Here is a 26747-nt window from a genome sequence, read left to right as displayed (position 1 = left end):
AAAAAACCCTAAAATAAGTCTTCAAAAGTCACAGCAAAAAGGTACGAAATTTCTCCCTTTCTCTCTCACACACTCACGCACCACACATGAATTTCGTGCAGAATTTCGCCTTCGATCGTTTATTTGGCTATGAATTTTATGAATTTTATTTCGGATTGAACTGTGGTTTTTGATCAGAGGCAGTTGAATTGAAAATCAAGTTAGTAAAATTGATGAAGTTTTTCATGATTTTTTGTTTAAAATTTTTTTGACTTCTAAGGATGGGGAATAATCGACCGACGACGCGCAGCAAAAATAAGCGGAGCAGAAATGACGATAATGCTGAAGCCACAGCTGAAACTTTCAGGTGAATTTTGTTTTTGTTTTTTAATCTTGGAAATTTTATTTTTTTGGATTTTTATCATCTTTACATGTTTATTCAGTGTATTATTTGTTTATTTTTCATTTTTTTGCTCCATTGGTTTGGATGATTTTTGGAGCAGAATTTAGTGGAAAGCAACTGTAAAAAAAAATTCTTTTCTTGGTTGAATTCTAAATGTGAGCTAAATTTTCGTGTTTGTTTGCTATGTCTAAGCTGTAAAGGGTTGAATTTATTTTAGCTCAACGAAATGCCAAAATTTTTTCGACTTAAAGAAATAAATTTGTTGTTTTAGATTTCCATTAGACATAAAAACATTTCCATTGCTCTTAGAGACTTAGCATTCTCGGTTTCCTCTCGGAAGGTGGCATTATGTTGAAAATGTAGTTTAGTGGCTATATGTAGACTATACATGGTGGGGAGCGGAGACAGTTAGCACATAAAAAGTTTATCATGTCTTCTTTTGGAAGCAAGAAATTTTACCATCTCGGAAGCTTACTGGTGAGAAGGAAAGAGAAAAAAGATCGAGAAATGGAATATTTTTCTTGACATCATTTTAAGTTAACATGATGTAGAGCTTATTTCCTGGAATTTCACTTGCTTGGAAACTTCATCATCCAGCATGTTGAACAATCATAGGAGGTTCCAAAGATAACCAAGGAAGGACTTTTTCTTGGAGAACTATGCCGCAATGTCAAATTAGACAACTAGTTGTCGACATTGAACTTGTTATGTTCTACATTTCTGAAAACTTAAGAGACAATTGCTTGTCGAAAAGTCTGAGGACCACCATCATGCAATGAGTGGTTAACAGCCACCCGAAATAATTTTTTTCTGTTTACCATGCCTGCAATGCTAAGGAGACTGGACAAGATTGGTAACATTGTTCGTCAAGGATGATTTTTGAGTAAAATTTTCGTTGTGTAAATACAGATGGTTCTAAAATCAGTTTATAATGTGTCAAGCGCATAGAGAAACTGTTACTTTTCGTTGAAGCTTATAATCAGACAACGTAAAATTCACTCTTTACTCTAGTAATTGCACTCTTCAAATTTGAAAAAGTTAGCATCAATATCTAGTTATGGGATTTCCGGTGGATAAGCTAGAGGGTGTTGATTTCAGCGGGGAGAAGAAGGTTTTTTTATTAGCTGGGTCTAAGTAGGAGGAAAAGATTGAGATAGGGATTAGCCAGAGTCTTTGTTTGCTTTTAAATCCTCCAGTTCACTTTACTGAAAACACATAGATGCAAAAAAAAGACAAAAAAAAAGGTGATGTCTTTTATTACTATGGAAGGCTACTGAACATTTAGGTTTTTTCTACTAGTCCTAGTCAAAATTTTGGCAGAATTTCCAGAAGAAATGTGATTACCTTACAGGTAGTAATTCAGTATTTCCTACTCCTGATAGATGAATTAATTTTGTTAGACATGGTGGGGATACTGTGCTTGTTCTATGGTATCATGAGCTAAGAAAAAGGGCACTGACAACAAAATCAGTATACTGCAGTGATAAACAGCAGGGCAGACAAAGAACAAGCAACTCTCTTAGTTAGGCCTGGGATTCAAATGTTACTTGTGAGTGAGAATTATTTCTGGAAACATGGTACCATGGTGCCAAATGGGCTCTTGTATTACATTCAGGATATTTGTTCTAGCGTTGTACATTTCTGTTGAGCCAAAAATGTTGTGCTTTCGAGACGGTTGTTGCTGATTTTTTTTTCCATGAACCAGAATTCTAAAAGATGGATGGTTTCTGTCTTGCTGGGTGACAATAGAAACGAATATGAAGAAAAATGACATATGATGTAGATTTATTATCATATCATACCTAATTATAATGAGATTTCTGTTGTCCTAATTGCTCTTTGTTTGGGCTCTAGGAGAATTCTTTCTACAGGGCAAGTTACTGAAGATGACATAAACCAACTATACATGGTGTGGAAACCTATCTGTCAAGGATGTCGTGTGAATACAAAGGATAATCCCAATTGCTTTTGTGGATTGATCCCACCACCTAGTGGAAGTCGAAAATCCGGGTTGTGGCAGAAGACATCGGAGATCGTCCATTCTCTTGGTCCTGACCCATCTAAGGACCTCCGTTTATCCCCTGATTCACCTGCTGGCCTCACAAATCTGGGCGCAACCTGCTATGCTAATAGTATACTCCAGTGCCTTTACATGAATAGGTCATTTAGAGAAGGTGTTTTCTCTGTGGAACCAGAAGTTTTAAGACAACAACCTGTTTTAGATCGGCTTGCACGACTTTTTGCACAGCTGCATTCCAGTAAGATGGCTTTTGTTGATTCAGCTCCATTTATTCAGACACTGGAGCTAGATAATGGTGTTCAGCAAGACAGTCACGAGTTCCTTACCCTACTTTTTTCTCTCCTTGAGAGATGTTTGAGCCAATCTAAAGTTTTGAAGTCGAGAACAATAGTTCAAGACCTTTTCCGAGGAGGTGTATCACATGTTACAACGTAAGTGAGATTAATTGTTCCTTACATAACAACAATATATATGGTTTATTTATACTTCAAAATCTCTTCATCACCAATATGGCTACCTGGTGAATCTTTTGAGTTTATCTGAAACCGTATTTCTATCTTGTTCTTTCTATTCTGTGGTACCAGTAAAAGTGTATGAATATAATAATCTCTTTCATTGGAAGAATTTTGTATTGAAAAGGTTCCCAAGACTGTGATACTGTAGATGCAGTGTCTCATTTTATCAAGATTGAACTGTTGATTTACAAGCAAAACTTTATCTTCATTGTTGTATTAATGAGGATGGTGCTGATCCATGGTTGATTGAATAAGTCATAGAAGAGAAACCAAGAGATTGTGGATTGACATCTGAGCTTATTCACCTATATTGTGTAAAGTAATGAATCTTTATACATCAAACTTTAGTAAATGAGATAGATAGAGCACCATATAGTGGATGTTAACTCTACAAGGTAACCAAGGTTTAGAATTACAGTGTCCTGCCTGAAATTATTTGAGGTGTTTTTGCAGATTGGCTTAAGATCCAATGGTCATAGTAAAAAATAAATTAAAAAGATATGGAATTTTATGATAATTGTTTGTATGGTTTATTGGATTTGCACAGATCAGGAAAAATAGAGCATATATGTAAGACGTAGGATCAAATCAGAGCTTCAGTGCGAATGGGATTGGTTTTTTCTTCCGTTCTCTTGTCTACTGCTGAAATTTATGATTTTAGGATTAAATCGAGTTTTAACAACTGCTGTTTTCACTTGGATGAAATGAAAACATGCTTCAACAGGGTTTTGATTTTTGTAGTATTGTATAAGACTGTTCTCTGTACCAGAAAATATGTAGGGACCTAAAAATCAGAAGATAAATTATCTCCATAGTCTAGAGGATAATGCTTGATGTAGGAGGCATATAAAGATTCTCAATTTGTTTAACTCTGCAAACAATCTAGCTACTCTAAGGGCTTGTTCGTTTATGGGATAAGTGGAAACTAATTCTCCATGTTTGGATTTTCTTTTGGCATATGACCAAGAATTCCACTTAAAATATCTGTAGTAGTTGAATGTTTTCAGTGAGTTGTGGTTGATTGTGAGAACAAGAAAGGGATCTGTGGTTGGGGGGCCGTTCTTTTTTACTGGATGTTTGGGCTGGACAGGGTGGCAAAATGAATAGAGTACAAGCTATATGCTTAACACATGCAAGTCTAACGAAGTCTTCCTGGAGTCTTTGTCATGCTTTCTGTTGTCAAGTCTTAGAATTCGGTTCCTTCATCCAGATATATCATATTTATATATGTAGCAGTTGAATGTGATAGGGGAGTTGTGGTTGATTCTGAGAACAAGAAAGGGAGCTCCAGTTGGGGGCCGGGTTCTTTTTACTAGATGTTTGGGGTGGGCAGGGTGGCAAAATGAATAGAGTACAAGCTATATGCTTAACACATGCAAGTCTGATGAATTCTTCCTGGAGCCGGGTTCTCTTTCTCTTGCATGCAGACTGACCTGCAAGATAAAACATTTTTTATCAATTCTGAGCCATGGATTTTCTGGTTGTCCTGTTGAATCTGTGGTCATTAGTGAGTTATTTTTGTTGCTTTTTTCTGTAGATCTTAGTATTTGGTGTCACTACCTAGATCTTCACTACCTGTGAAGAGCAAGTACTACGATAAGACCTGAAACATTTAATGAATGGGAAACTACTTCTACCTTCCCTGGATCTGGTGTAGCTACCTAGATCTTCACTCTTGTTGTTGAAACTGGAAAACCCACACTCCGTTTTTCCAAATTTCCAGTGACCTTTTAAGGTTTCATGTGTCTCATGCCAGATATTTTTGTACTTTCAAGTTTACTCTTGTATGTTAGATAGGGAAGGGTAGTTTCTAAGTTAAAATTGGGTGTGAAAATAAGAAACCTTAGAATTCTGGCAGGGAGGTCAATTACCTATTCTAACTGTTTTGAAGTTGAGATTTTTAGCTCTTGTGCATGCAACTATGTTTTTTCTGATTAACTTTGGATCAGGTTTGAGGACTAGCAAGATATTTTTGTGTGAAAGGAAGTTTCATTTTCTTCATTGTTAATTATATACCAACTTGAACTCATTCATTACACATTATATTGCAATATCACAACATGAAAATAGCTTTGTTGCCATTTGTGTCTTTTTAGCTGTTCTGTCTCCTATTCAGGATGGTTGCCCTCATATCAGGCTTCCATATATGCTACATGCCCTCACTAGTGTTTCCTTTTCATTGTTTTCGTAATTATTGTTGAGTAGATTTCAAGAGTAAATGGTTGACCATTTGCTCCTTTTGTCTACATAATTGTAAAGATATCTTTTCTTGGAAGAGGATTTCAAATAATAGTAACCGTAACATTTTGTTGGAAGTGGGGTATATATGTTACTTTTACGAAAGAGGGAGTAATTGTCTCAGAGGTTTTTGGCCATTGTTTGAGAAAGTTGGTGGAAGAAAAAAGATTTAAACAATCCGTGTTTTGGTTTCCGAAAAAGAAAATTTTTCCCATAAGTGCAACCCCAACGGAGCCCAATATTTCTGGTAGATTAGGAGCATACAAGCTGTATGCTTTGAATGTTTCCTTTTGCCTGTTAAGTACCTTGTGATTCATCCCTTCTGCTAAGGAAGCCTTGCTCCATTAGAGGGTTGCTAATTTTGTTTCTTCTGTAGTTGCTCAAAATGTGGGAAGGAATCTGAAGCTTCAGCAAAAATAGAGGACTTCTATGAGTTGGAATTGAATGTGAAGGGATTGAAGACTTTAGATGAGAGTTTAGATGATTACCTTAGCATTGAGGAGCTTCAAGGAGACAACCAATACTACTGTTGTTCGTGTGCAACTCGGGTTAATGCTACTCGTAGCATTAAGCTTCGATCACTGCCTGCTGTCCTGAATTTCCAGCTCAAGCGTTGTGTTTTCCTCCCAAATGTACGAAAAAATTTGAGTTACTTTCCACATTTTGTTTCTTTTATTTGATATCTAATGCGAAAAAATTTCGTGCTTTGTGTTTAATTTCATAGCTGTAATGCATTTAGAACAACTTATTTGTTGAATCACACTCTTAAACTATTTGAGGCAGTACAAACCTACTGGTAGGCCAATAAGATTTTAGGGAAATTCTTCTGAATTGGAAAGAGCTGAAAGCTACAATTAAATGGTAAAAAGGACTTAAGAATGGCAAATCTGCTATAAACTGGAAACAGAGATTGGACCAGACAAGGAAACTCAAGGAATAACTCCTGGAAATTTTTAGATATCACATCCAAAGCATTATTGTGACACAATTTTTAAGAAGCTTTAATGTCTGCAGAAGTTTTATTAAGCTGAAATCTGTATAGAAATCTCTTTGAAAGTGAAGTACAGTATTTTTCCTACCTTGACAAGGTTTTATCAATTACTATAAGAAGGATGGGATTCCTCTTGTATTACTAATCCTAGATCCAGTTCAGAGAAGGATTCCAAATTTAACTTTTAAGACAACATTAAATACTGAAAGCAGGAAAATTCCTGTGAAATAGCTTTACTATCATTTGCTACTAAATATCTAGAAAGACTAAGATTTCTGAAACTGTATTTATGAAACATTTAGACTCTTAAAGATACCTTTTCCAAGCAACAAAATAGGATTCTAATCTTTGAAGGTATTTGAAGTCAATCCTCGAGCAATTTGGAAGTCTTAATTTTAGATTCCATATGTTATTTGTCCAACTGTTATCTTGAAATTTTCATTATGAGTTCTCTTTGCTCTGGCCCGTATCCTTTTCTCTACCTCATTCTGTAGCTTCTCAAATATATGTTGGGGTGCTGTATTCACTAGTTATGTAGATGATTTCTCTTTTTTTGGAAAAAATACAAGCACCTCTACCACCTCAACTAACACACATAAACACACACGCGCACAAAAAAAAATTCACAAAGGAGAGAGAGAGCGGGATTGCTAGGTGTTTGGGATCCTTCTTGCTGGACCAAATTAGTCTGTAAGATCTGTCAAAGGATGTAAATGTTTTATGGCCATTATTCTTGTTTGGCAGACCTGTAGTTTCAATAAAGTTAATGGAAAAGTAGTACTCTTGCACATGAAAACAGTTTTAAGTTACCGATGGGAAGTGACTAAGTTTTGGTATATTTTTCATGGATGCTGCTCTTCTGTTAACTTTGCAGACTACAACGAAGAAAAAGATTACATCTGCATTTTGTTTCCCTGGGCAATTGAATATGGCATGTAGGTTATCTGAGGGTTCGCAATCAGAATTATTGTATGATTTGTCAGCTGTATTAATCCACAAAGGTGCTGCTGTAAATAGTGGTCATTATATAGCCCACATTAAGGATGAGAGCACGGAGCAATGGTGGGAATTTGACGATGAACTGGTCTCAAATTTAGGTCAACAACCATTTGGTGGAAATTCTTCAAATTCTGCCGCCAAGTCTTCACCAGCTGAGCCAGTTGAGTTTTCATCTTATGGAAAAACAGATGTTAAGGATGGACATGATACGGATACAGCTCAGTCAAATTCAGATTCTAGTAGTAACAATCATGTAAAGTCTTTCTCATCCTCTGATGCATATATGTTGATGTATGTCCGGAGGAGCTCAAAGAATAGCAGTGATTGGCATGATAACTCTGATGGCCAAAAATTGGAAACAGTTACTAACATTTCTGCAGCACAACTCAACAGTCCTCTTCCCCCTCATCTTTCCGAAGAGGTAGAACTATTTAATGCGGAAAATGTTAATTCCTGCAAAGAGTACAAATTAAAGAAGGAATGTGAGATTAACCGCATAACGGAGCGTCGACAGGAGGTGCGATCAATTCTTTCTGAAGCTGCTGCTCAATCACTCGATAAGCAATACTTCTGGATTTCTTCTGAATGGCTTCGTCACTGGGCTGACAGCATTGTCTCATCGTAAGTTTGTGTGTTGGTAATAACTTTTGTTTCTGTTCTTACATTTGAAAATTGTTTAAATTTTTTATTTGTACTTTTGTATTGTGGATCCTTCCAATCATGAGGAATATGTGCTGCACCATTCTTCATGACAAGATGTAAATTTCTCAAGTGAAAGATGTGTGGCAGTTGCATTATTTTTTCTTGAAAGACCTTAAAAAGATTTAACTCTCATAAAGAAATGTGGACTTCTGCTAGCCTCTGTAGCTCCTTATTTCTCATTTTTCGTGTGTTTTGCAGTAGTATTGACAATACTCCTATCCAATGCGTGCATGGAAAAGTTTCTGTTGCAAAAGTCAGCTCCATGAAACGGTTGTCCGCTGAAGCGTGGACCATGATATTCTCTAAGGTAAAGTAGTGAATTTATGCTCTCTAAAAAGTTTGAACAAATTTGTAAAACCTCCCATGGTTTCTGTGGTAAGCCAGCTGTTTGGCCTACATTTGGTCCCCTTTACTGGAGAACAGGGGGTTTTGGGAGGGTGTAGGATGAATTTGTTGACTGATTGCTTTTCTGATGTCATACGTTGAAAATACTATAACCTTCTCAGTCTTTTGTCAGAATTATCTCTTATTTTATGTTTTAGTTGTAGCTTACCTTGGTCTAACTAACTGCTTGAAGTATGTGTAATATGACTTAATTGGTTAATAACATCGAAATCTCGATATTTAAAGCACATAATATCAGGTTGTGTCTTTTTTTCCTGGCTGGAAAGAAGATTAGTTGACTATACCATTTAGAGTGGGAGTTAAAAATTTGTGGATGTGCATGATGAGGCAAAATATGCTGAAATCTATACTAAATAGAATATATAACCGAATGCCTTGAAGTTGATAGAATTTGAGGTTTATGTTGGTAGGCCGTGAATTTTGCTGGTGTCAATTGAATATTTGATGTTAAGTATTGCTTTTAATACTGCAATCTAGTGGGCAATCATCTTTAGTTTTATATGGAAAATGTCAGGTTGGTTAGGACGGTACCTGGAGATGGTTAATTTTGGTTAACTTAGTTCTTCATAAATACTGAATAGGCAATTAGTGTTGTCATCCCCGTAGTTTTTCCTGGTTGCCGCAACATCCCAAGGGTCAGGCATGTAAATACTGGAAATCAATGAGATCTTTGAATGACTTTTCTTGTTTGATACTGAGCCTTTGCTTCTTTTGTTGGCCCTAATTGGTATCTCAGAACTAACAGTTTCAGATGAATTGTAGTGTGGCTTATGGACTTCTAATTTTCGAGAACTTTCATATTTTTGTATTGGTTATCTCCACATATAAAACCAGTTAGTGATGTGCTTTACATGGTATTTAAAAACCATCGTCCTTACCTCATTAAGAATATCAAATTCGGGTATTTCACCTGGATACTCTTGTTATGTAAGAGGAGATGAATAAAATATTAAGGTTTCTGAGTAGTCTTTGGCATCGGGAGGCTAATCTGTCTAACTATAAGTGGTGACAAGGACTGTGCTGTTTTGCGCTTGTGCTTGCTTAGATTTTCTTGAAGGAAATGGAAGATGTTACTGTGGAGCAACTGAGAGTTTTTCAGGCCACACAGCATCTATGCTTATGGTTCTTGGTGATAGTGTTTTCTAATAGAATGTGTAGTAATGACATGGATTTTTCTCGAAAACGTATTAAATGTGTGAGTCCTTTGCAACTCAATAGATAGTCTGTCAAACAAATGGCAACTTAGATAAGATTCCTGCAAATTGTAGGAAGCACGTTTCACTTTTAAAAGCTACAGAATTGCAAGGATCAGAATATGTAATTCAATACATTGACTTTTAGTAAATCAGTTAATTTGGTTCTGAAGTTTTGTATAATTTCCCTTCCTTGACAGTCCAACATTTGACTCCATGAACACCAGTCTTCCATGAAATCTTATTGAAAATTCTTAACTGGTTTCAGGATGAGGATTTTTGAGAAGCCGATAGAAGGATTTACCTTCTTAGACTCCATTGGCAATAGTTGTGGATAAAACAAGGCTACAACTATGAGCACTTAACTATAGTTCTTTTTGGCTCATTTTCATGTTGTTCATGCCACTAGTGCTTGTTAGAAGTAGTATAGAAGCATTGCAGCAGTCCTGTTTCATGGTATAATTTTGGATGACAGACTCAAGACAATCATGGCCAAGTCACTTGTAACCTTTGAAAGATGGGACGCCAAATTTTTTTGATTTTCTGGTTAAGTACTCTGAATCTCACTTCTTCTTTTACAAAGCCAGTTGCTTTTGGTTGCAGTAATCTGCTTTATCCTTTATTTTTCATCTGTCAGAATATGGTATGCAATCTAGGGAAACCGAGCTGCAGGTTTGGTTAGGCTTGCTCAAGTAAACTTTTATAGCCTGATGTCAACTTGATCCCACTTTAGATTGATCTTGAGCTTTCTGTGGAAGCACTTTTTAACATTTTTCACCTTTCCTTTGCTGTGAGATGATTGCTTCTGGGAACATAATCATCTTTTCAGTAATACTGCTGACTTTTCATCTTCGAGATTCCAAATATCCCTCCTGAAAAAAAAAAAAAAAAAGAAAAGATTACAATTATCCCTCACCCTTGAATTTCTAAAATTATGTCAAGGGAAATGTGTATAGTGATAGTACACATACCAAAATCTCTAAATCTATAAGATATGTATTCATACCTCATTCGCACTTTTGAGCCAGACACTTCAATTGTGAAACGTTGTGCTTGAGAGCATAACGAATGGGATCGAATATTTCATATGAACACTTGAACGATTATTTGTAGAGTTTTTCATACACTACTGCACGAGTCTTATTATTTTTTGAATTTACAAGGGTTTGCCATACCACTGGGTACCCCTGTTTATATTCCTAAGGCTTCGGGCTATTGAATAATCTTGCAATCCAATATTTATACTGTCTCTGAAGAGATTACCATTTTCCTTTATGGAATAAAGGAATGAATCACCGGTGCGACACATAAACCAAAGCCTGAAAGAATCTTAGATATGTATGCATGTTTATATGTGTGCATACATAGATATGAAAGTATCCATATGTGTATGCACATACTTATGTAGGTAAACATCTTTATGTAAATACAACTGTATTTAGCTTGACTTTTGTGGATTTTAGATAATTCTGATGGACTATCAGTGCAGTCAAAGTGATGAAATTTTCATAGACACAAGTCTCACTATACAAGTGTCAGATTTGTGAATTTTGTGCAAATACAAGTGACCCATGATTTGGCCCATTGTTAGGTCTGGTTTATGTATGCATAACCTTTAAGATCTTTTCACCGTTGTCTTGGCTTTTGGCGTATGGAGTTATGCAGTATCATGCTAGTAATCTGCAACAGCCAATAGCAAAACAAACTTTAGCTTTTGATCTCTTGGTGGACGGATAATCTGAATGTGCTTATGTTTTTATTTAGCATTGTGCTTGAAAAGAGTTATTTTACTGTAACTAGGGAATTTCTCCAGCATATAATCTGGTTTATTCCTTCGTCTGCCATGTTATTTTCTATGTTGAATTTGCATTTGTCTGGCATTTAACTGAGTATTAATGCTTATGATCATTTCATGGTGCTTGTAAGTACAGTATAATGGAGGTCCAACACTTTGCAAGGATGACTGCTGCAAAGATTGCCTCTTTGAAGTTGCTCGTACCATGGCTAATGCGGATAACTATAGAGATCAAAGGATGTTGATGCGAGATATTGCTGAAGCAGCACTTTCTGGGGAATGCCGGGATGGAGAGCTATACTTTGTATCTAAATCTTGGTATGACTACATATGAGAATACCACACATGATACATACTCATAAAGCAGACGTGCCTTATCTTTCCTTTTCTGCTGACACAGATATCAAGTGTACATGTAATACCTGGTGGTTTTAAATGGCATGCCTCAAGGCTTTTTGAAACCAGGACAAGTGCTGATAAATATGGATTGTTCGTTTGTGCAACCAATCTGTAGTTTATGATCATAGTGTGTTTCTTTTTATACATTTGCATTGGTGTGGTAAACATTTTACCAAGTTGAGAAAGGGTTTTGATCCCTTTATCATGTTCCAAATTCAACCCATTCTCATTTCTGTGCTTCTGTTCTACATAGTTTGCTATCAGTTCATGATTAGTGATTAGTGATCATCTGTGGCAGGTTGCATCAGTGGGTGCGCAGAAAAATAATTGACTCTCCTTGTGAAGGTGACGCAGGACCTACAGCTTCGATCAGGTGTCCACATGGTGGACTTTTGCCTGAACAAGCAACTGGTGCTAAGCGTGTGCTAGTTCCCGAGGCTCTTTGGCAATTTTTACATAAAAGTGCTATGACAGTGAAGCCTGATGATGCTGAGGGTTGTTCAACTTTTTCTTCAGATTCTGAGCCTTGTGCACAATGTAGTATTGAACTTACTGAAGTCGCTACTTTGGAGGATAGCTTGAGGTCATCATGCACCTTTTAATTGGTTCTAATTGGAATGTAACTTCCATGTTGCTGACCTGGTTTCTTCATATGCTGCAGGGAGTTTAAATTCAGAGAACGGCAATGTCACGAGAGATTAGCCATGAACAGGAGTATTAGCATTAATCCATGCAGTAGATACTACTTATTACCCTCTTCATGGCTGTCTAAATGGAGAAGTTACATTAATGCAACTGGAAAGAATAATGCTGCAACAGAACCTGAAACTTTGTGTAGCATTATTAATTCACTGATGTGTGAGAAGGTTCTCAGAAACTTGCTCAATAGTAGTATACGTAATTGGCTGATCATTTATGATTTCCACTTTATTCCTGTGTTGTTTTACAAATGCTGATGCCTTAGAAAGGTTTCTGGTTTTCAAAATTATCCCTGGTTCATTTATAGCATAAGATACTTAGTCGATCCAATTTTAAGTGGTCAGTCTGTATAAGCACCATGCAATTGGAAGTTTGGAACCTAGCATTTTCATATAGGAAAAAAAGAGGGGCTTTTTTCAAATTTGGTAATTGTTGCTAGTGGAATTCTTTTGGTTTTCTTTTTTTTTTTTTCATTTTGTGGAAGGGGGGAGGGGGCTACTGGATGTGGCCCGCAAAATAGATAGAGGAGAATGACTTTAGAAAATCTGTCTCAAGCTTTTGGAATGGGTATGGAATTTGTTATCAACAGCAGAATATCCTTTCACAAAGTTAATTACTGTAAGATGTGGATTCAACTTAGGATTGGTAGGGACTTAAGTTTACAATCTGTAACAACTCTTTGATTGTCTTTTGGTGAAAAAAAAGAAAATGTGGCCAGCAAATAGGATAGGAGAATGACCTAGAAAATCTGTTTCAAGCTTTTGAATACAGTGTTCATCTTCTTATCAACAGCAGGATATAAATTATCCAAGATAAAACTGTGAATATAGATTTAACATAGGAATATTACTGAATTAAGCTTCTTATTTGTACGAAGTATTTGATGGTCACTTTGTTATTTTCTGGTCATCGTAATTTGTATCTCCTGATGGTTTCTTTCTAATTCAGCACTCAAAACTTCTGGAAAGGCCTCCGGATGTCATTTATAAGCGTGGAGTGATTCTCCAAAAGGCTCCATCTGTAAGTATCAGAATCATCACAGTCTTTCTTGCTCATTTGAATGATAAGCGTAATATATGATAAATTCATCTGATGATTTTGTTCTCTTGTTCAAATATAACCAACCTTCAAACTTTTTTTTTCTGATTAACTTTGTGTCAGTTCATTCAGGTTAATTGAAGTTTTTCCTTCTCATGATATTTCTTCTTTTTCTAGAAGTTTGTTTTCTAGTGGCATCCAGTGATAGGAACTATAACTCTTGGGATTTTGTAACTTCAAAATACTGCCGGAAAATTATTTTAACTTGGGTGTCCTATGGTTTTATTTTGTGCCTTAAACAGTATTATTTGTTAGTAGCACCTTGTACCTCCTTGTATGTTTCTCCAAACATTATGTCAATCCCTGTTTAAAAAAAGTGTGTCAGATATGCATTTCTCATATTTTGATGACCTATAATTGCTGTGACTGACAGAAAGCTATGACTTCTAATCTCTGTGAATAGAACAAATGCCTATACTTGGAATTAAGCTGAGAATATGCTGGAATGTTGTCATAGGGAAGTCTTTTAATTTTTTCATCTCTTTTTAGACAGATGCACTTACAATCATTGCGGAAGACGATTGGAAACAATTCAGTGAAGATTGGGGTGGAGTAGAGGCCAAAGGCATTTTAGCTGAAATAGCCTCTAATATATGCTCGGAAGAGGAATTATTTGGATCTTGTGAAGAAATGCCAATTTCTGAGGATCATATCTACATGAATAATGAAGCAATTAATGGCGAGTCCAGAAGGCCCATCATTAGGACCACTCCAGAGGTAAAGATTGATTGTTACATCAACTATATTGTCACTTGTCCTTTGATGTACTCAGAATCTGTTGTCTTCAGGTTGCTGTCTATTGTTTTTTTTGTTTTTGATTAAGTTATTGTACATGAGTAGCAGTGTCTTGTATATTGCATTTCCTGCCTGATATTATATGAAAATGATGTATCTCCCTTAAATATTGAACTTGGTATAGCCAATTATTTTGATTATTTTGCTAGACTCAAGGTTACACAAAGATGGTTTGGCTATATAGAGAAACTAATCTCTAAGTTCTATCAAAAGATTTCTATTCACTGTTCTGATTGCAACTCTCTCTCTTGCCAGTCTTACATTGGTTAGAGGCTAAAATACTTCATGGATTTCCTTTTGTTGATGACCTTAGAGCTAGGTGTACTTACTCCCTGAGTTTTTTGCTTGTCTAAAGAATGAAAATGACAGATAATGGACCCGTCTGACATTATTAAGCTAATGCCTGTCCCCATATTTTGCTGGAACTGTTTTTTATATCAGGGCAATTCCTCTTGAAAATGTCATACCAGAAGATAGTGTACAAATGCAACGGACCTACCCTAATTTTCAGTTTGATTATTACTAGTATGCTGCAACCATGTTATAAATAAGAACAGTGCTAGTTGTAAGTCTTCCATGCCCTCTTACAAAGCTGGTGCAGAAAACTAAAAGGGATTTTAGCTAACAGCACAAAAATGCTAGGATAGATGAAGATAGATGAAGGAAAAGCACAAAAATTGGAAGCAAGTTAGTTTCTAGATGTTGTAGAGCCCAAGAGAGCTGATAGAAATCTTATGTTATAATTGAGATAAAAGACTGCTGGCTGCATTGCCTAAAATGGATACTTATAGGGCTCTGAACATATTGTTGCTCTAAAGTGACAAAAGATCAAAATACCCTTACTGTGGCACATGCCTAGCACATGTGCTCCTGCCACACAAAAGAATATCTAAAGCTACAAAAAAGAATTGGCAACAAAGAATGGCTAACTAGACTCAACGAGATCTTTGTTCTAACATACTCCTGCATCAAAAGCACAACTTTGTATCATCAGCTCAGGTACCTCTGTAAAGCTTCTAATGTTCTTTGTTGGGTTGTATTGTTCATAATCATCCAAGCCCTCTTTAAAACTCCTTATTGACAGATATGCATAATTAATTTATTGTGAAGACTGCTAGTATGAGAGTCCACAACGAAGGTGTCTGAGCATAAAGGTCAACATAGATGACATCTGGTTGCTTGGTGGCATCATCAATGTCAAGTGGTCAAATTCTTCACTAAAGATTGAAAATTATGAACATTCTGGTTAGGTCAATTATTCAGCCTAGTTGGTATCGGCAAATAAGGAGATGTTGTAAAATTTTGCTTCTGCAAGTCGAGCAGATGTAGAAACAGCTCTGAATTTCATCTGTATGAGGATAACATCAGCAATGAAATGGATCATACGATGTCACCTAGTTAAAACTGGTGATTGCAGCACGTATGATTGTTTAACTTATTTTTGTTGTACCCACATTATTGGATGAAACTTTGATCAGATTGTACTGCAACAAATGTTGTTTTTGCATTGAACTTTGCATGTGAAGGAACAATACGTGTGTAGCCTATCTGCCTTTTGTTGCCTTTCCTGGCTAGCTCAACTCTCTGTAGGAGAACAGATGGAGAATGTCAGGAGAAACGAAAAACTCTTCCTATGCAATTTATCATCATGATTTTTAAAGTAGCACATAGAAATTTAATTTATTAATGTTTTGTAGAGTAATGAACTCCTGATGAGTTCTCATGGGCATCTAAAGAGTTATTGGACCTTGTAGACAATTTGTTATGGCAAAGTATGTGCTTTTGATATTTTCAATTGGCCAGGTTTACTCTTGGAGCAGGCTTCTTTGTCTTTTTTTCTTCATCATAACAGGAGAACCTGTATGCTTACTACTGGTGCAACTTTTTTCCTTACTTGATTTTCATTAAGCATACACGTGATGCATTTTAGGTTGACTCTATGTACTGGCATTACTATTGTATTCTGCCTGAATTGTTGCACTGAAGTTAACTTTTGTAGTTCTGTAAATGATGAAATAGGTGAGTTGTGGGTCATCTTGCCAAAATAAAACAGTAGGCAGTTGAGGTAAACTTTGGTTCCTCAATTTCCTTGTCATCTATCTTATGTCATTGTTTAGTTTCCTTAAGCATTAAGTTTGTGTATGCCTAAGGATTCTTTGGCTCTAATTATTTTATGAATTTATGTTAAGTTGAATCACTGCAAGGGAATTGCAGAAATTCTATCGCCCTCTGTTTCTCATCTTATTCTATAGTTTTAACTCTCCTGTCCTCAGATTCTTAACATCTTTTACAACTAAAAATGCTAAGTATATTCAGTCATTCGTTTAGTGCCTCATCAAATTTCTTATAATGTGTTTTTAGGTATGTGAAGAATGCATTGGCGAAAGGGAAAGCTGTGAATTGATGCAAAAGCTAAACTATTCCAATGAGGAGATATGTGTTTGTTTTGTTCGGGGCAAGGAACCTCCAAAATCAATTTTAGAAGCATCAGGGAATGTTATGGATCCCAGTCGAAGAACCTCTAAGCGCTCCCGGAAGTCGACATCTACAAACTCTAAGAAGTTGAGTGTTTCAGGGTCCACGACAGTCTACCAGCTAAAGATGATGATATGGGAATCATTTGGGGTATGCCATGTAGCAAAATCTTAATTTCTTATACTCCTTTATATTTTTCTATGCTCTCACCTGTATGTTCCTGTTTCAGAAAGTTGGCATACTGCAGAATCTAATGCTTATTAAGGTTCCTGGATATTTTTTTTCTGTTACTTGTGTGTTTCTTTTTCACAGAGTGGAGAGTACATTGGTTCTTGGATGTGTTTAATTTCTTGGACATATAGGTATTTGAACCATGATGGACATTAGGCCCTTTGATTGAGTAATCTATAGGCCCTTTGATTGGTAAAATCTAAATAGTGAAATTTATGGGCTGAAAGAATTCCGCATTGTGATCTCGAGTCCTTCTGAAGGTTGTTCACATGTAGAATCTAATTCAGGAATCTAGGAATAACTGACGTATTCTGACAATTATTGTGATTATTATGACCTTTTAATTTGTGATATTACTCTTTGAAAAGAGTAAACTGAAGGGTGGGATTGCATTTTCTATTTCTTATCCCTGCCTTTAAAAAATAAAAGTTGTTTGCTTTGATATAAGATGCTGTAGCTCACTGAAATCCCATGCTAAGTTGTCTTCTCATCTTGTTTTCCACCATTTTGAATATATAGGGAGAGGAATTTTGTTTTGGTGCACCAAGGAAGTAAAATACATATGGATGAAAAGAATTAAGATAACCATAGGACCATTGAAACTGCACAATTGGGTCAGGATCATGCCTACCTATTTATCTAATCATTAATGCAATCTCACAAGCGAGTGGTGCAGCTAGCAGTAGAGAGCTATATATGCAAAAGTGATCATGCTTATTTCCCCAAAATGGTTTACCACATTTTTAGATATGTGGTTTCACAAGTTGTTCCATTTACTTTGCCATTCTCACATCTTGCAATGTTACCTCCTTAGTGTCAAAAAGTAAAAACCATTTCTAACAGTTTAGTAGATCCAGTTTTATAGTCCATAGAAGATATTATTTTTGCTATCATCAGTTAAGGTCTGTGGCTGGTAAAGGTAAATCAAACTGTCAGCTGATATCAATGATATTATTTTAGTTATTTCCTTTATTATGAGCCACCCATGCAATTTTTGGTAGCTTTTATGGATAGATTTTTATGTGTAAACCTGGTGATAGACACGCATATATTGCAGAACTTCTTTCTGACATAATTTTGTATTAACTGCTTTTCCGCCTTTTTTTCTCTGTGTGTGTGGGTGTGTGTGTGTGAGAGAGAGAGAGTCCAAGTCTTCATCTCATGCATGTTTTAGCTGTCCAAACAATAGTCTTGCTTTTTCTCTATTGTCTTTTTGAGGCTATGCTTTGTTATCTTCTGGGAAAAAATAAATGTTATCCTCTGGAAGTCTGGCTGAATTTTTATTTGAAAATTTTAATTACTTTTGAGGGACATTTTTGTTCCTCCAATTAACTCAATGATGTATGATGTAAAAGCAACTACGAGACCTATTCCTACTTATCTTACAACTCGCCCCCAATTCCCATCTTTACTTTTTGTTAACTGATGCCATTGCTTTTAATTTTTTGTAACCAAGTTAATATCTGCAGATAGTTAAAGAGAATCAGATACTTCATAAAGGTTCCAGAACAATTGAGGGGGAGTCTGCATGTCTTGCTGACTTGAATATTTTTCCTGGAGACATTCTGTGGGTAACAGATTCGGAAATCCATGAGAATCGTGATATTGCTGGTAATTTCTATGACCCTTGGATGAATTCTTACAAGAACTCACTACGCTCCAGCCCCAACTGGAAGAAGGATTTATAGGACTGGGCATGTTTCCAGCCCATTTTCTTTATTTCATTTTTTTATCCTTCTGGTAATTATTTTCTGGAAGCAATTTCCAGTTTCATCCATAAAAACTTTGATGACCAGCTACTACCAGTCCAGTAATCTTTTTTCTTTTTGTTTCTTTTTTTTCATGTTCTTATTTTCTCTTCTCTTCTCCTTCCTTTTTTGCTTTCACCTAAATCCGACCTCTAATTGGTTACTTATCCCCTCCAGCCAGTGTTGTTGCCACAGGCAATATATTTGGCAGTCTTTTCTGGAATGTGTACATTATTCAACTTCTTTTGCAAAGAAGATTTAGCTTCAGCATTGAAGTTGTCGTATTTTTAACGTCATTGCATTGGAGTCAGCAGTGTTTCCGGAACTGATACTGAAATTTCCTAATTATTTATACGATAATATCTCACATTTTAGTATACCTCAATAAGATTTCTAATTGACCAGAAAAGTAAAATGTGAACCGAAATTCCATTACTGAGTTGGAGTTGTGCTCAAACTCTATGAAGATAATAACAATTTGTATTCAGTCAATTTATTTGGTTGTCACTTAGATACTAAAGTTTATGGTCTGCTTTTGGTTTCTTGAAGTTAGCTGATTCTAGTTTGTTTAGCTAAAAGTTATTATTTGTTTGCTTATTGACTTCTGCTTGGAGCTTAAAGTTGAAAAAGTTGATAGAGGGGGAGCTGCTTTCAAAAATCTCTCAAGTTTTCTGAACTTTTCAGCAAAAATATGCTTTAAAATTTTAATACAGCTTTTTAACTATTTGAATTCTTAACCAGCTTTAATTTATCCCAAGCAAATGAGAAAAGGCCCATTGTGATCAAAAGGTTTCCTCTACATTGATTTATCCGCATGTCTGGTGTGCTGCCTTGACTTCCTACTATGTTACCAGTACAGCTACTTGGTCATCTTCATCTGCATTAAGACTTTGGAATACTAAATTTCAGATTTTACTGAAATACTGGAATACTTTTTTTTTTTTTGGAATGTCAATTTCTACAACTACAAGAATACACTATCCAATTCTTCTGGAGTTGCAAAAATTTTATGTTGCTAACTAGTCGAACTGCAGCAGATTGAATATAGTTTTCCACTTGTGTAAATCTATAATCAACAGAAATTATAATGCACCCCAGCACTAACAGTACACTTGGTATTTGTATCAAGGAGGCTGTTAGCAGGCATTTTATCTTTTTTTACTTTTTTCTTCTTTCACTGGGGTGGAATTTTGCTGTGCTTTCCTAAATTGTGCTGTGTTTTGAGGTAATGATCATATTTTTGTGTCCAAGCGATGCAGCCATTAGCTTAGAATCCATTAACCTTTCCTGCATTCTGTAACTTTCTCTACAGATGAGCTTTCTGACGAGAAGATGGACATTGAAAAGCTTGAAGAAGGTTTCCGTGGAACACTTCTTGCATCAAACATCTCTCCACAGGTGGTCTCAGAAGGGTGCTTTAACTGATGGTCACCACATAAGAAGTGTGGCTTTATTGAATTTTGGATTCAGGAGAGATCTTATTGGAGGTTCAGCAAGTCCTTTTGAGGTCAGAATCTGTGCCTCTAACATTTTCATTGTTCTCTTTGTTTGCTAGTCTTGTATATGTATCTTTTGCTCATGTCTCTTTTGTTATCAGAAAATAGGATAAATGCACGAGAAAAGTTAAAATGGTAGGAAATGTGATTATTCTACAGAGAAATGGTTTAAGTGGGAGCGAGGGAGCGAGGGAGGTGAAGCTATTGATAAAAAATTCAGTTGTATTCTGCTTATCTGTTTTCTAGGATTTCCTTGTATGCAGCTATTTTTATAAGCAGTCAGTTGCTATTCTTCAATCCTGCTCAATTAGTATTGGACAATACTTTTTTACCAAGTTTCTTTTTACTTTATCCACATTTTGGCTCGGGTGTATAGGTGGGGGTTTATGAGGTTTGGCACTTAAGCAATATCAGCTTCAATATTTGTGAAAGAGTTCCCTATAGGTGATTCTACTGGAACAACACAGAACAAAGGTAATTGGTTGTATTGTTCTTCATATTTGGGCAACTTCTTTAGGGTTAAGGCCTGATGCAGTTCAATGATCTGATATGGTAGAACTGAGTTATTCAATTTAGTTAGTAGTATTAGCCAGAACAAGGGGAAAATGTTGGGCATCATAGAAAGCATTCGTTTTTAAGTGTCCTTAGACTGCTTTATTGCATGCTTATTTTGCTTTTTTTTTTTTTTTCATAAATGAAGAGAGAAAGTCTTTGTAGAATGGCAGCCTATGTGCGTGTGAATTTTGGAGAAAGAAGTATATGGAGAAGATTTTTCTTATATTCTTATTAGGTAATTTGTCTTTGTTAGTAGTAGGCTACTAAGTGAAGGCTCTCACTTTAGTTGCTGGTGAATTTGCAGATCTTCTGTACAAAGTGTACATTTTGGTGCTGGTGACGTTGCATTGTTCTACAAGATCAGCTGCAGCACGTCATGCTGTCATCTTCTATAGTTGCTTATTCTGTTGTGTATTATACCTACTACCCATTGGCATCCTTAGCCGAATTTTGTTCATCTAGTGGTAATGAAGGCTAGGCTCTGCTTTGGGACAGGTCTGTACATTGTTACCCTTCTTGGCTTTAATGATCGAGATCTTATGTGCATCACGAATGCCTATTAAGTATGATATATATGAGAAGTGTGCATCATTTTGCTAGTTGCTGCAGTAGGTAACTCGCAGTTGTAAATCAAATATATATACCATACTTTTGCCTAGTTCTTAGTGCAATGAAACTCTTTGAAAGATGTGAATCATTGCAGCTCCATCTGTTATAAACCGTTTTGTCTTGGAGAAAAGTATTAGGGGTGCTTGATTAGGATTTTGTATATTCCATTATGAGTAGTAGGATTGTGTATTCCATTATGAGTATTGATTTTAGTCAATTGCATATATATGTTTGATATGAAAGTGGAATAAATTTCATTCTATCAAGGATAGGTTGCCAGATCTTTCATTCTGGTTAAATGATTCTCATAATGATCTACCGAGCAAGAGGTGTGTGTTATTTAACTTTGATCCTCATTCTTGCCTTTCATGCCCATACACCAAACAACCCCATTCTACCAGTGGTTTAACACTTTTTCGACTGTTGTTCCAAATCTTCTCCGGATTGGTACGTACTGGTTAACGTAGGGAAATTACTAAATGCATATTCACTATTTCTAGGCTCCGCCAACTATTTTGAACAATATATATATTGAACAACATGTGTGTGTGTGTGTGTGTGTGTAGATTGTAGCTTGTGCACGCCAGTACTTGGTTGAATCAGACTGAGTTCATTGAAGCATAACCATTTATTCCTCTTGAAAATTTGATTGGAAGCTAATTTCAGTTAATTGCTCCGTTTGTTTTTTAATATAGTGTAAGTGGGAGGGGGCTCGAACCTGGATCCTTCATTTGCAAGCTATCCCTCTTCCTAGTTAATTGCTCCTTGATTACCCTTAGGACAGCAGGCGACGGATACGGTGTGGATGTCCAGAGTAGAGGTAAAACGAAAAAGAGAAATTGAAGTGGAGACAAAATAATGATGAGAATTCTGCTAATCCAAAGTGATCTCTCCGGAAGGAAATGTTTGGGCAAAATTGTTGCTGTTTTAAGGATACGAAGTTATCAGTACACCAATACAGTACAGATTGAGCTGGTGCTTAAATAATCCATAAACATAACTTGAATTTGAATTCAAGAAACATAGGGTGATCATCAGATTTCCCCAGTAATTATTATTTTCTCCATGTCATCTTTTTAAAGTCAAAGTTTTGATGTTTCTTAACGTTTTGAGATTTTATCGCTCGAAGCCATGAAAGTTACGTATTTTGCATGTTCTTTTCATCTTGTATTGTACGTTCCAATGCCTCATAATCCCCTCCTCATCGAGGAAAGGCTGGAAGTGCCTTATTTACCACATCATGAACTTGAGTTTCCGATTCTACCCAGAAACAAACAAGTATGAAACGGCAAACGGGCATAAAACTAGGATGAAATACAGCAAATTCCTAAAACAACATTATTGCTATCCTAAGCAAACATCAACACCAGATTTCAAAGCGAATAGTATGAGCCATACGATTAACTTTATCCATGGAAGAGAGGAACAATAAAGGGCGGTTATAAAATGGGCATCTTCCTTTTTATTCTTTATCATTTAATTCACGTAATCATATTTTAAGTTTTTATTTTACTACCAGATATCCATTGGGCATGCGTTAACACATCTAAAATTCACTTAACTTACTGTGTATGTGTATTTACTAACAATTATTACCTTCCCTCACATTTATATATTTTTCTTATTTAATTTTACCTACACTTCTTTATATATATATTTACGTTTCCTATTTAATCTTATATTACCAAAAATATGACAGCTGAAATATATTTTAGCGGATACCCATTAGACAAACCCTTTAATTTTTATATCTTTCTGTTCCACTTTGCCAACCTGTTTTTCAAAATTGCAGCACTTGGCCACCTAAAATTTTCAAACTGATTCAAATCTTCTCCATCTCATTGGTCTTCAATCAACTAAATGGACATGAACTGGTGGTATCTATTACCCAAATTATCCCTGTAGCTAAGGTTATTTAACCTAACATTCCATTTGTTTTTTCATTAATTATCCCTGTAGCTAATGGTTATTAGATTGGATAAGAATTATAAGTATGAGATCTTGAATTCAAAATCTCTTACTTATAAAAAAAAAAAGTATAAAATTGTTAATAAATAATTTAGGGGCAAACAACAAACCACTAATAGTTTATACATAATGCAATTAACCTTTGGTGTGTATGAGAGATTCATTGAGTGAAAACTTTACATGCTTTTATCCCCTATTAACCATTCGTTTATTCTAAATTTCACGAATGTCACCATTAGTTTTGTAATCCTTGCATATTCAACATGTGTATTAAATTATTCAATCATAGGACATTATATTATTATGTCAATATTATCATTAAGAAATTGGTTTTGCATATCATTAATAAAAGCATCATCTTTAATTTTTATTGTGAGGACAAAAATTATTTTATAGTTTTTGTTTTAAATATGCATGAATATAAATTGATGTTTATTTTAATACTTGTGTTTTAGAATACAAATTTAATATCTTGTTATTTCAATCATATTAAAAAATCATCATCGCTGCCTGATTGAATTATTGCAAAAAGGGTATAGTGTTTATAAAAAAAAAAAGTACACTGGATTGATTGCTAATTGTATAAATAATCAACCCATCAAAAAGCCCCTCCAGAAAGCCAAGAATTCAAAATGTCGGCTAAGCCGAGATGAGCTGGACCGCAAAGCATTTGGATTGGTCATTTTTTTAAAAACTCTTTTCATATACAATGCTACGATAATACATAAACAAAAACAACCACAAAAATATCAAAAATAACCTCAAAAACACAAAAAATAGTATAAAAAACAATCTCATCTACAGTAAAAGTTTTTCACCTACATTGCTACAGTAAAATATTTCAAAAACACCCTAAAAAACAACTAATCGAAATGAACATATGATTCTAATTAGGACTGTAATAGAGTCGAATTGAGCTCTAGTATCACCATACTCGAACTCGACTCGACATACAATAAGGATGCTCGAACTCGAGCTCGAGTTTGAGCGACTAGTATTATTGGAACTCGAGCTCCAACTCAATGATTGCTCACAGAACTCGAGCTCGATTCGCATTGACTCGAGTCAATGCGAGCCTTATCGAGCTCTAGTTAGAAATTTTCATTTTCTTGATAATTTTTGAGCTAAAAGATATTTGCCCTTTAAAAATTTTCATACGACTTGAAACATTTACTGAATTCAACCACTTTTTTGGGCATAAGGGGTAATTTCATAATAATAATATATTAAAGAATTAAAATTAAAAAACTCGATAAGACTCGACGAGCCTTCAATCATTGCATCCGGATACTCAAACTCGATTTGCTCGGTTTATCGAGCTACTCGAACTCGATCAATGTGAGTTTGAGCCAAGTTTTTGACTGAATTACTCGCGAGCAGTTCGGTTCAATTACACCCTAGTTCTAACACAGTTCAAATGCCTTCAAAGCCAAGCGAGCTTGCGAAGCCGGCGCTAGTGGGATCTTTAACGGGTTAGCCGCCAGCAGTCAAAGCCAAGAAAGTCCGAGCCGAAAGATATTTGATCCGACGGTGGAGGTCTGATCACACGGCTGAGAAACGCGTTGAAAGGCTGCCTAGTTGCTCCAGGTCACATACCATCTCCCTCTTTTCTCTCCCTCGTGGTCCAAATGATTCCGTTTTCCATCCGTGTGTTCTACTCTAAACTTGTGTTTAATCAGAATTTTAGTTCCTTCTAAACTTGTGATTTGACCAAAACACCCTCATGGTTTTTGGTGTTAATTTGTGTGTGTGTGTGTGTGTGGTATATAAAGTTTGATAATTTTTTTAAATGTTTTCCTTTGAAGAACAAAAACTACTACTATTACTTGTTTCACAATGAGAAAGAAAAAGGCAACTGAAATAATTTATGACAATTGTTATGGCATAAGTTGGAAGCATACAAAGGAGGGAGTAGTTAAAAAAAATTCCACTTAAACATATACAAAATCAATATGATTAATAGATTTTCAAAACTATTCCTATAATCATCATTCGCCACGATTGAAATTTAATTGCTCAAAGTAATGCAAATCTTCAACTTTTACAAAGTTTTTTATAGTGAAACTAAATCATAATTTTTGTTCCACAAGATGGTATTTGAGCTGATATAACACATGGTTATTTAGGTAAATAGGAAACTTGGCTTGTAAGGGATAAAAAGAAGAATTTCTTATCTTTGTATAGGGTTTTTTTTTTCAATCTTTTATAAGTATATTTGAAGAAACAAAATTGTTAAGTATCAATAACTAACGTTTGTCCTAGGTTAATGTTTAAACCATAATTTTTTTTGTTAATTGGTTTTAAACCATAATGCACCATGCTTTTTCTCAATTTTCCTGTTCCTTGTGGATACAATTTCTTTATTTTTTTTTTAGCATAATGGAATAATAGGACCAAAAGGTTTAGAAGATCTTCCTTTTTTATTTTATGTTTACTATCTACTCGCTCTTCAACCCATTTTAGACCTTAAACTATAACAAAATTTTGATTTGGCTTACATGATCCATAAAGCTCCATGTAGGTGGCCTCAATTGTTGTTATAGTTCTAAATGGACTAATGGAAGAGAGTCGATAAGCGTGGCAATTTCCCCCACAAGCCATAATAGTTGGATGGCAATTTTGGAAACCTATTTAAAACAAATTAAGTTTGAATTTATAGTGAATATTAGAGTACTTTTTGGAGTAAAACCACAATAAGGCTTTCTTTTAAATCTTTTTTATTTTTCAATCAAGTGGCCTAGTGGGTTAATTGCTGTGGCCATTTAGTTAATCCTGCTCCAAGTTTGAGGATCCATCACAGAGACAATGAGTAGTACTAATGATAATCCATGACTGAAGTTTTAAACCTGAAATTGTATGCCTTCAAAATTTATAAGTACATTTTATCTAGGGATAATATCACAAACCTCTCCTGAGGTTTCTCTTAATATCACTTGGCATCTCTAAGGTTTTTAAAAATATTACTTACCTCCCTTACTTTGTTATTTGTGTAACAAAATTTTAAAAAACCCTAAACTACCCTTTCACTTGCTATTGTAAGTTATTTGCCCAAATATATTTGCTTACATCACCATTACAATTTCCAATACACCTTTTTATCTTTCCAATTACCTTTTTATCTCACATACATCACATCACAAAAAGTGCTACAATAAAAATATCTCAAATAACTTACAATCCAAACACACATATTTCTAAATCACTTTGTTTACTTCAAGAAAACTATCACCTCAAAAATTATCTCTTGCAGTACTACCACATCACAATGCTATACTCCATAAAAATATAAATTTGAAAAAATAAAAAATATATTTGAAAAGAAATACATTTGCATCAATTTTATTATATATGCTCAAAACTGATTTCTTATGAATTTCTATTTTTTTCTCAACATCTTCTCAACCCTTGTTCAAATCATTAAATTGTACCAATTA

At 35.3% G+C, this 26747-nt stretch overlaps 1 protein-coding gene across 2 annotated transcripts; it reads left to right on the top strand.

The window, feature by feature from the left end:
* LOC113778254 (ubiquitin carboxyl-terminal hydrolase 26) lies at positions 1-21432 on the top strand. Of its 2 annotated transcripts, none has more exons than XM_027323589.1 (15): positions 1-41; positions 260-346; positions 2237-2833; positions 5532-5787; positions 7021-7766; positions 8049-8154; positions 11377-11558; positions 11938-12222; positions 12301-12505; positions 13287-13358; positions 13926-14153; positions 16593-16856; positions 18407-18548; positions 19998-20192; positions 21041-21432. In XM_027323589.1, the coding sequence occupies exons 2-14, from the start codon at positions 261-263 to the stop codon at positions 20108-20110; spliced, it is 3282 nt and encodes a 1093-aa protein (XP_027179390.1). In that variant the 5' UTR covers positions 1-41; position 260; the 3' UTR covers positions 20111-20192; positions 21041-21432. The 2 variants fall into 2 exon arrangements, with proteins under 2 accessions (XP_027179390.1, XP_027179388.1); XM_027323587.1 differs by having other exon boundaries at positions 8046-8154.
* The last annotated feature ends 5315 nt before the right edge of the window (positions 21433-26747 follow it).

The sequence above is a fragment of the Coffea eugenioides genome, chromosome 7, assembly GCF_003713205.1.
Source record: "Coffea eugenioides isolate CCC68of chromosome 7, Ceug_1.0, whole genome shotgun sequence".
Classification (NCBI taxonomy): Eukaryota; Viridiplantae; Streptophyta; class Magnoliopsida; order Gentianales; family Rubiaceae; genus Coffea; species Coffea eugenioides.
This window is presented reverse-complemented; position numbering and strand designations above follow the sequence as displayed.

What these genes read in the sequence shown, in the direction of transcription:
- LOC113778254 (XM_027323587.1), top strand. Translation starts at nt 261, where the DNA reads ATGGGGAATAATCGACCGACGACGCGCAGCAAAAATAAGCGGAGCAGA. An exon ending in TGATATGGGAATCATTTGGG is followed by an intron (nt 16,857 to 18,406) that starts GTATGCCATGTA and finishes TAATATCTGCAG; the next exon opens with ATAGTTAAAGAGAATCAGAT. An exon ending in TGAGAATCGTGATATTGCTG is followed by an intron (nt 18,549 to 19,997) that starts GTAATTTCTATG and finishes CTTTCTCTACAG; the next exon opens with ATGAGCTTTCTGACGAGAAG.